We start from the raw sequence: 10,692 nt of genomic DNA on the forward strand, positions 1-10,692 counted from the left end.
CGCCAGCTTCAACGGAACCTCTCGCGGTAGCGGCGCGCACCGCGCTCCGCCCATTGGGCGCGTCGGCGCGCAGGGTGGGGGCGGGGCCTTGTTCAGCAGCCTCGCCAATCCTGCCGCCTCCTTTCCCCCGCTCCGCCCCCTTTTCGGGGCCGTGCTCCGCCCACACCGCAACCGCAGCTGGGCAGCACCGCCCACACCCCCGCGCCCGCAGCTGGGCAGAGCCGCCCACACCCCGCACCCGCAACTGAGCAGCGCCGCTCCCCTCCACACCCCGCACCCGCAGCTGGGCAACGCTGCCCAAGGTCCGCACCCACAGCTGGGCAGCGCTTCCGACCCCGGACCAGCGCTATGGTCCTTCCTTCACCGAGGGGAGCCCGTCAGGGCCTTCTCCGGCCGCGCCATGCCCGAAGTCCTGGCCCAGGATGGTTGTCCGAGCCGGCAGGCAGGGCTGTGGTCGGACGGACGGGTGTGCGCAACGCGGCTGTCACAGGGACAGGAAGAAGCTGGCGCTGTGAGCCCCGCGGGAGGTTCTGAGTTTTTTCGGGAAGAAAAATAAAAAAATTAAAAATAAATGAAGAGCGGGGGAAAGGCAAAAGAAAACAACAGGAAGACCACATTGCCATAACACACAGTTGCATTAAGAACGTGTAAAACAACTCTGTGTCACTCACCTAAACGTAGTTTGCAGGTACATCAGCAAACAGTAAATAGATCTCTCAACAAATCGATTTGTTGTTACAAATAAGTTTATTTCGAGCAGTTTCGACATGTTCCCATTCTGTGGGCTCACTTTTGAACTCTGCATTTGATCAACAACTAAAACAGTCCTACGTAAGTGACAGTTGTTGTATAGGAATGACAAATTAACCCACCTTTAGGGTCACCCCAGTCAAGTGTAACATTATATCTAGAAATTCATTGACAATGACCCCAGACCCAAGTAAGCCTCCATGGCTTTTTCTCTGACCCCACACAGATCATAATTTTCTCCTCAGCCTACTTTCCCCCTCTGCACTTGCTTTGTGAGGGAAAGAAAAGAAGGTTTATTTGCCTTAGCTTGGAGGCTGTGGCTTCTCTGCCTAGACAGCTCTCTTTGCCCAGCTGATGGAAGGTACCAGTCACTGCCATTTGCTTGCCCAAGAATGTGACAGAAAAGCCTGTACAGCAGCTTCAGCAATACTTCCACAAAGCCATTTGCATGAGCTGTTGTCAGTACTCAGTGTTGGCTGAGCACTGTTAGCTCTGCTCCCTCTCCTGCTAGGTCAGCCAAGAGGCAAGGAAACCAAAATAAGCTCTTTCTAGCACTAGCTTCCTCACCAAGAAAAACATGCTTACTCCTCTCCTCTCCATGTGAATGCCTCTGTCCCTGACCTTTGCCTGATGACTTTCTTCTCCCTCACGTCCTCCTGCTGCCAGTTTTCTGGGCAGCAATTCTGCCACAACCTCAAGGACCAGAAAGGCTAGGCTGTCCCATGGCAAGATGAGCTAGGGGTGACCAGAGCCAAAGCCCAGGCTCATCAGCCTGGACAGAGTCCTGCAGCACAAGAGCCGGGCAGACACTAATGGACACACCCACACAAGGTGAGGTGATGAACCAGGTACAAGGTCCGCCCAGGTAATTCAGGCAGGAGCAGCAGGAGATGGTGCCAGTAACAGAACTGGAAACACAAGTCCAAGGTTCACCCAGGAGATGGAGCCAAAGAGAGCGACACCTGTGACACAGCCAGGCAGGGACTGAAGGTGCTGAGCTGTGGTGAAAAGGAGCTCTTGCACCACACACAAGAGTTGGGGGCCCCAAAGTACTTGAGTCAAGGTCATCAAGGCCTTAGTCAGTGCACCTAGACTCGAGTTCTCCTATGGACCTCAAGAGGGATTCTGAGTCAAAGTCCTGGACTTGATACCACTGTCCATCTCCTCCTCCACTGCTGGTTTTGGAATGGACCTAGGCACAGGGGGGCACAGCATGGCCATGTAGATCGTGACGCTAAGAGCAGAACTCACCAACTTCACTAGACACTCTGAGAAGAGGTACATGGTCTTGATATATAGGAAGGAAATGCCTGGGGAGAAAGCATGAAAGCATGAGTAGGTTCCAGAAGGTGACACCTAACTGAGGGGGTCCATCACAGATGAGGACATCTGGTGAATGTGTAGATGAGTCACTGAGACCATCAGTCACCAAGCTGATTTTAAAGACTTAAAGGAGAGCTCTGTCAGGATCACATTGGCATCCTGAAGCAAAAGGGATTTATAAAAGACTGCATGGAAAGAAATTTCCTCATCCCGTAAGAATTTCACAAACTTGGAACAGGGCAGAGGCAATTGTCTTGACTAAAGATAACAAATAAATACAACCCCCAAACTGAAAAAATCACATTTCAGTAATTTTGAAAATGTTGGAAATATGTCTAGGATGTTTCAAGTAGTTTTTCTTAACTTCAGCCCCCCCCCCCCCCCCAGGAATAAAAGGCCACATCAAATTCATGTCCATCTTCTGAGTGACTTTTAGTTTGACTAGTTGGTGTGTTTCCTGATGGCCAAGCACTTCCCATAAGACTTCCCAGCACCTTGTTGTTGAGAACCATTAGTCCTCGACACCTGCACTATCCTGTGCCCAATCCATCACAGACTGAACGCACCAGCACCTGCCCCAGCAGCCGCCACGCGATGCTCTTGCTCGCTTTCCTCCTGAGGACTCCCGGTCCCCGGGCCGGAGTGACGGCCCCGAGAAACCCCCCCCGTACCCGGACGAAGGCCCCAGCACTATCTTCTTTCCCACACCGCACTCGCGGGGCGAGTTTCCGAGAGGGAGGAGCAGCACGGATTCCCCACGGACACCCCACCGGGAAGCCGTTCCGCGCAAGCCCGGCGGGCGGGGGAAGGAGAGGGCGGGGGGGACCGGCGGCGGCGGCGGCAGCAGGGGCGGGCAGCGAGCCCGGGGCGTGGCGCGGGTCCGGTGGCGCCGGGAGGCGGCTTAGTCCCCGCTGCCAGCCGAGGGCGGCCGGCCCCGCGGAGCAGCCGCCCAGCCCGGCCCGCCCCGCGCCGGAGCCGCCGCCGGCCGGCGAGGGCGGCAGCATGAGCGGCGGGCGTAGCGGGCGATCCGCCGTGAAGATGGAGGCGCCGTTCTACCCCGAGGAAGGACTGGAGCTGTTGCCCGACTTCGTGCCGCTGCCGGGTTTCGGTACCGCCGGCGGACCTGGAGCCGATGCGGCGGCGGGGCAGAAGCTGCTGCTGGGCGCCGGGAAGAAGCGGGACTTGCCGGCTGCCGCCCCCGCGCCGCTCCGGGGCCCTTCGCCCTTCGCCCGCCTGCCGGCGCCCGCGGCAGCGCGGCGGCTCTGCGCTTGCTGCCGCCGCCGCCCGCCGCCGCCGCCGCCCCGCCGCCCACCGCGGGCTCCGCGGAGACGGGGAGCGGCGGCGGGGAGGCGGCGGCCCGCGGCGGCCCGGAGGCCGCGCTGGGGTCGGCTGCAGAGCTGCCGCTGCTGAAGCTGCCACCGGCCGCCGACCTGGAGCAGCTGCTGATCCAGGGGGCGCGGGGCTGGGCGCGGGCAGCCCGGGGCCGACGGCGCCCGGGGCGGGGAGCGGCGGGGCGGCGGCGGCGGGGCCGTTCCTCTACCGGCAGCCGGTGACGCAGGAACAGGAGGGTTTCGCCGACGGCTTCGTCAAGGCCCTGGCTGACCTGCACAAGCAGAACCAGCTCCTGACGGCGCCGCCGCCGCTCTCCGCGCCGGGACCCTGCTGCACCGCCCGCCCGGGGCCACCGGGAGCCCCCGCCGCTGCCGCCGCCGACCCTCCGGCCGTCTACACCAACTTGAGCGGCTTCAACCCCGCGGGGCCGCTGAGCCCCTCGGGCAGCGCCTACCCTCCGCCTCCGCCCCGCCACCGCCGCCGGGCCTGGCCTTTGGGGCCGCGGGTCTGGGGAGCGGCCGGCTGCCGCCGGCGCGGTCCCTGGAGGAGCCGCAGACGGTGCCCGAGGCGCCGCCGTCGGCGGGCGGGGAGGGTGGCAGCAGCGCGCCGACGCCGCCGTCGCTGTCGCCGCTGGACGCGGAGAGCCAGGAGCGGCTGAAGGCAGAGCGCAAGCGGCTGCGAAACCGCATCGCCGCCTCCAAGTGCCGCCGGCGGAAGCTGGAGCGCATCGCCCGGCTGGAGGAGAAGGTGAAGGCGCTCAAGGGGCAGAACGCCGAGCTGGCCGCCACCGCCAACCTCCTCCGCGCCCAGGTCACCCAGCTGCAGGGTCGCGTCCGCAGCCACCTCTCCTCTGGCTGCCACATCAACGCCGCCGGGCATCCTCCTCCTCCTCCTCACGCCGCCGCCCAGCCGCGGGAGACTCCCCCCGAGGCGGCCGCCGCCGCGCCGGAGACCAGCGCCTGCTGAGGAGGGACACCCCGCCGGCCCGGCCCAAGCCCGCCCGGGGGCACCGCGGGGCCAAGGTGCGCGCCTGCTGCCGCCCTTCTGCTATTATTATTATTTTTATTATTAATAATTATTATTATTATTATTTATTTGCGCCCGGAAAAGGCGGTTTTTTTTGCGGGAGCCGGGTGTTGCTAAGCGTTTCCCGAGTTCTGTCCATGTCGCATTCAGCAGCGAGGGTCTCCGTGGGTGGTTCTGGGGCAGGTGGTTGTTAATTTTTCAGTGAAGTACTTGAGGTCTGTAGAGATTTCCGAAAATAAGAAAATTACTGTTTACAGAAAGATTCAACTTTATTTTCATGGGGGATATAAAACGTGTGTTTCCTAATACACCTTACTGAACTGTATAGCAATGGATAAGCTTTTCAAACTTAAAAAAAATAGCCAGAATCGTACCTTTTGAAAAGATGTGCGTGTATATATATATTTAAAACATAATATGGCTATGTATATTTTCTTGGTATTGATAAAGAACCTTTTTTAAAATACTGTCTTTCTCTAGAGCTTTAATTTGCCATTGAGAGTTAAGACAGCTGTGTGGGTGCTCTTGCACTTACATGGCTTTGATTTTCAAATTGAACCCTGGAGGGAACTGATTTTTGTTTTAAATCTTAAAGCAGATTGAAATGCATTGCTGACTCAGTCATAGGAAAATAGTTTTCTAAACCTGTATGCTCCATATTTCTTGTGCCAGTGCAAACTTGGGGCATTGATAGTTATTTATTGAAACTTGAACACTTTTTGGACGTTGCCTAGACCTTATTTTTCTAGATAACACGTTAGTAGAGAAAATGGTTACTTTGGCAAAAAGAGCTTTACTTTTCTTTTCCTTCACTGTGTACATTCCAGTAGTGTGTGCTCTTTCCATAGTATAGTAACAATTCAGTGCTATACAGAAAAGGGCTCAGATTTGGGGTGGGTTAGCTGTAAAGGTGATAATTCCGTTGTATTCTGTTTGAATAAATCACAGAAATATTATGGAGAACTAGATTTATTTTTCAGTAGAAATCTGTGTATCTTGCTTCTTGGTCTACTTTGTTCTAAAGAAACTTTCTGCAATACTCTAGAGACAGAGTCAATGCTAGAATGTGAAGTGTTTTTCTGGTTGGGAAGATTCGGTGTGATTTATTTATTTATCGAGAATTTACTAGTAGAAGAGTATAGCAAAGGAACTATTTCTTCTGATTAGACATAATCCTCAATAAGTTTTTGAAAGCTTTAGGTCCCTTGCTCGGTGCCACTGCCTTCCATGCTTCTGCTGCACCTGTGTTTTTTGAGCATAGCCGCTAGCGCAGCGCTGCCGAGCCCTGTGGCAATGGTGCGGTGGGAAGGGTCTGTCGGAGTGTGACGGTCACCTCGCCAGATGCCCCTCTGTGCGGAGGCCGCGGGCCGGCCCTGCCACTGGGGAAAGGCAGGGCTTCTCCTGAGCAGATCCAGCTGCAGTGTGGGGCCCTCTTCCCTCGCTGAAACTGTGCTAAAAACTCTGCTTGAACTCAGAGGCAAATCTTTTCATGGGGATATGTGTCTGTGCCAGCTGGTGAAAAGGGGTAATCGTATGAGGAGCCAAGAGGGCATAGACATCTCTATGTGTACAGATCTGTTAAAGCCACTCAGGAGCTGGTAAACATCTCTTACCTCTTCTGAAGGCTACAGCTGAAATTCAGTAAGAATGGGATAGACTCACAGTTTTTCATGCTTTTACTGGGGATATGTGAGTGCTATCTGTTCAGAAAGTTGAGCTGCAGCAATCAAGTGTATGAGCTTTTCCTTTTAGTGCAGTCGTTCCTGGCACATGTATGAAGTTTATGTGAGAATGCATAGTTATGCTGTTACTGTAGCTGAGATGGCTCCGAGGATATTTCTTTTCTTAATGCATATGCAAATTAGGTAGAAGCCATATTAATCATTGTATAACTGTTTGATCATGTCACCAGAGCCTTTTTTGGTGGTTGAAATGATTGCCTGTAACAGTACATTCTCTTGTTAGAATTACTAATGAGCAGATAAAAAAATATTTTGATCTTAACGCAGGTTCAAAGACTTCTTCGGGGCATTCTGAACCATACTGCATACAATCTGTAGCACTGCCTGTTACATAATAACTGGGTGAAATTTTATTTTTTTTTTCCTTTGGTAGTCATCATCCATCTGCAAAGATGCTGCAAGTTTGAAGAAACTGATAAAAAACTTATTTTCCCCCACACTTTAAACTTTTCCCTAGTGAGAAAGGTAAAGCTGCCTGGTGGATGTGAGATACTTTACTGCATATGTAATGACGTGGGGATTTTTTAGGGAATCCTGGAAAAAATCATAAGAATTTTTGGGTGAGCACCTCTATTTTGGTCCTTGTCTTTCTAAATGAGTGTGAGTATAGGGCTAGGTAAAGATCTTGTGGTAGAACACAGAAAAACGATAAATGCATCTGTGCAATACTTTGTACTTTCTGCTCATAATAAATTAGCAATATCCAAGCAACATGGGGGATCCATAAGGCATGGGAAATCACTGCAGTTCCCCTTCCCAGACATGGGCAAGGCTTTAGTGGGCTATAGTCTAGCAGGGTTATAATGAGCTCCCCCTTTCCAGTATGGTAATGTTAAAGCTGAAAATCACCCCACATTACCTCACTTGAGTTTGAACTTTCTGCAAGAGCAAGAGCAGTCTCACACCCAGCATCTCAAAGACCTCATGTGGTAACTTCTTTGATAGCCTGCTTTCTGTTCTAGCTGACATCTGTTCAGTGGTAGAAGTGGTGACAGGCCATCTCTCTTACCCTGATGACTGATGAGAGATTACTAGTGAGGCTGGCAGCTCCAGCTCTCTGCCAGAGGCTGCTGTTCTGGTAGTGGAGTTGTCCAAAAGAAGCGTGTTTTCTGTGGAGTGATCAGTTACCTTCATAAATGCCTTTTTTATCTGGCATTTAGGCTAAGAAACAGGATCTAACAGTGACATGACCAAAATTTGAGAATAGTGTTGGGGTGGTTGGATTTTTTTTCCTGCTCCAACTGGTTCTGCTAGAGATTGCAGCATTTTTTGCAGATATTTGAGTGGAAAGCCTAAGCACCTAACACTTTAAACCAATATAAAAAGACTCAGGAGTACTTACCTGCTGCAGCTGTCAGACTTGATTGTTCCTGTCTTCTAAAACGTCTCAATACTCTGGCTTTTAGCCCTGCAGTGTTCCTAAACCTTTAAATATGGCTTCTCTATTTTGTGTGCCTTTTTTCTTCAGTTTGTTGTTAAACATATGTGTCTTTTAGGTTTTTTGATTTTCTGCCAAAAACTTTGGTCACTGTGAGACATTAAAAGATAGATACTGGGCAAAAAAATTTCAGACTGTTTATATGATTTGTATTCATGTAGCTCCTTTTCAGTAACTCCAAGCAAGTTGGCTGTGTGTTACTGTAAGGGAAAAAAAAATAAAACTACCAAAACCCCTCAAAAACAAAACCCAAAGAAGCAAACAAAAAAATTTAAATCCCAAAATAAAAGTTATATTCACTGTTAGCTCAGTGCTTTTTAGCATTTTTCTTCATTCTTCAAAACTACCATGCTTTGTTATACTTGTGCACGCTATTTTCTAGTCCTTGCAAAGACTCATGCTGCCTGACTTGATTTGCAGGCTACCCTCATGTCCTTCTAATCTGGTTTTCAGTCCAGATGTGAACCCATGACAGACATCCCTCTTTGTTTCTTTGCCCCACGTGTAATCTGCTCTGGAGACTAAATAGTCTCCTCCTTTTTCTGTTTTGGTTGCTGGATGCTTGCTCCTGTGCATATCGTTTTTTGCCCAGCAATTTTTGAATGTGCTTGAACCAGTATCTTCGTTTAGATGTGAAGTGCCTTCTTATTTAGGTGCTACAGCAAAAGGGTTTGATTCATACATGGAGTTGATTTATTTGACTTGTTATCAGATCTTTTCTGTCTTGGGAAGTAGGAGGGGGAATGTTTTCAGTAAGAGAAGACTTGTTCACTCCTTCCTTGGGCAGAGAGTGGACCCCCCATCAGATCTGGCCCTGCTTGGTGTGAGTGCAAGAAAGCCACTCTGATAACACCGACTCAAATGATGCCATTGCTATGAAAGTTAATTGGTTTGGTCTCCAGTGTAGTGAAGTCTGTTGGAATCACAAGGTCTCCAGACAGGTCCAAGTAGCTGGTGAGTTGTTCTTAAAACTTAATGTGATTCCAGGTTGAGCCCATTTGGTTTGCTTAGAGAGCCTTTCCAAAAGCAAATACTTTGCATACTTTGAGAATCATAGGTGTTTGGACATAAGTCCTTATCATGGTGAGGAGCGATTTTGGTGGTGATGGTCATGTTTTCTGTTATAAGACTTTGATGGTCTTCCAAAGGGTAAATATCTCAACATATCTGGACTCTTGACTGTATGTCAGTAGTCACCACTGACTATCATGCTCTATTTGAGATCAAGGGTGGCTCTATGACAGTTCTCTGTCATCTTGGTTTGTATATGTATCTTTACAGAAGAAAGAGTCATGAGGCATCCTTCATTCCTTTAAATATCTGATTGACTCTCTGTCTCACCTTCAACAAAGGAGTGACCTCCCCAGGTTAAGTCCTTTGGCATTCTGTGGCTGTTAAAGTGGAAATTGATTTGGCAATTAATTTTTAATCAGTTATATAAGTAATTGATGGTTCCCAAAATACTGAGTAGTATTGTTGGATAGTGTCTGAAGTACAGGTGCATGCCAGGTCTGAATTACTAGTTGTGCTGAAAATAACATCTTGGCTGCCATAACTGGAGTCTTAACTGTTTGAATCTAGCAGCTTCTTAGAGAAAATTTTTCTATATTTGATATTAACATGCAAGAGGAAAAAACCCATCTGCTTGTAACATAGGTCATTCTTTGATGCATTTTATGTGTCCTGCTTCTGGAATGCAAGTTAAAAAAGGAAAAGCAATGAGTAACATTTTCATTTATTCATATGTGCAGCTGTAATTGCTGCTGGATAATTTTGCTCTTTTCTTACTTGATTCTCCAAGTTTCTATGTTTAGCAAGTAGACAAATTGGAGTATGACGTGTCTGTGTACATATTTGATTTGTACAAAATCACTTCCATTTTTCCAGTTTTTTGTTTGAAGTTTTGCTGTAAGAATGAGTGTTGAAGAGTTCTTATCCTGTTTTGATGCTTGTTGGTCACTTCCTTTGATCAATAGTGACGGCTGTAGTGACTCTGTAGTCACTGCTCATCTTCCAGCAGAGATGGACAGTAAAGTCTGTCAGGGATTCACCTCTTTCAGTATTTGGCAAGACCTGTATCAACAAAAAAAAAAATCTTGGATAGAAAGCTTTCACAGTGCATAGTAATCCTGCAAATGTTAGCTCATCCTTCTCACACCACAGTCACTTGCATCAGGGTTTAGTGTATCTGATGAAGAATGATAAATGTTCTTGTGAAAAAGTGCAGAATCTGAAGTTTGTAAGAACGTTGTTAATCTTGCCGCACATGGTGCAACTTTACTATGAAGATGTTGAATTAAATCTGAATATATGGAGACTCAGGCCTTTATGGTAAATTATGGGGGACAAGAGGTTTTAGTAATTCATGATTACTCCTCTCCAGTGTTTCAGAGATCTGTCTCTTTTTATCCTATGAAGTGTCTTGCAGCTGTTTGTGCTGTGAAGCTTCTCTCTTCATAACAACTCAGTAGCTTGGAGGCGGGACAGAAGCAACTTCTCCATGAACTGGTGGTGTGTGACAAGCTAAATGTAGGTTTCTGAGAAACGCTGCAACAGTGAGTGCACAGTGGAGAACCTGCTGTTGTTTGTGTGTTGCTAAAAGAGTCTAGAAATGTATTCACATAAATCATAACGAGACTAGCTTCCCAAGTTACCATCCTGTTGCCTTGCTTCAGGCATTGATCCTTGCTGTTTGCCTTAGTCTGGGAGCACTTTTTCCTTAGCTATTGCATACCTGAAGGCTTACTTTCTGCATCACCATAGTCACAAACCGGATCTCTGCTTGGATGTTGAACAGTTGGCTTCAAATGGGTCAGTCAAAATGCCTTGCTCTAGTTGTCTTTGAAAGGTCCCACTGGGGAAACAGTGGTGTGGAGGAAGGAAACCAATGTAGAATCTGTATCTTCACACCAGTGCTATGTATTGAAATGCAACTTTCGGTTGAGTAGTCTTGACAAAAGTATGTTACTGATGTAAAAACTCTGAATCTTGATCTTGTGTCTGCAGGGGACATGAGTTCTTGTGCTGGAGTCCTTCTTGGGCGGTATCCTCTCAAGTCAGTGAGGACTAACTGAAGAAACA

General features: G+C 49.3%; 1 protein-coding gene across 1 annotated transcript; it reads left to right on the forward strand.

The window, feature by feature from the left end:
• The first annotated feature begins 3,205 nt into the window (after window positions 1–3,205).
• On the forward strand, window positions 3,206–10,457 carry LOC115915764 (transcription factor jun-D-like). The gene is given in 2 exon segments (XM_030969441.1): window positions 3,206–3,702; window positions 3,705–10,457. Coding segments are annotated over 2 exon segments (1,164 nt in total). The 3' UTR covers window positions 4,372–10,457.
• Window positions 10,458–10,692: the final 235 nt, after the last annotated feature.

This window comes from Camarhynchus parvulus, chromosome Z (genome assembly GCF_901933205.1).
Source record: "Camarhynchus parvulus chromosome Z, STF_HiC, whole genome shotgun sequence".
Classification (NCBI taxonomy): domain Eukaryota; kingdom Metazoa; phylum Chordata; class Aves; order Passeriformes; family Thraupidae; genus Camarhynchus; species Camarhynchus parvulus.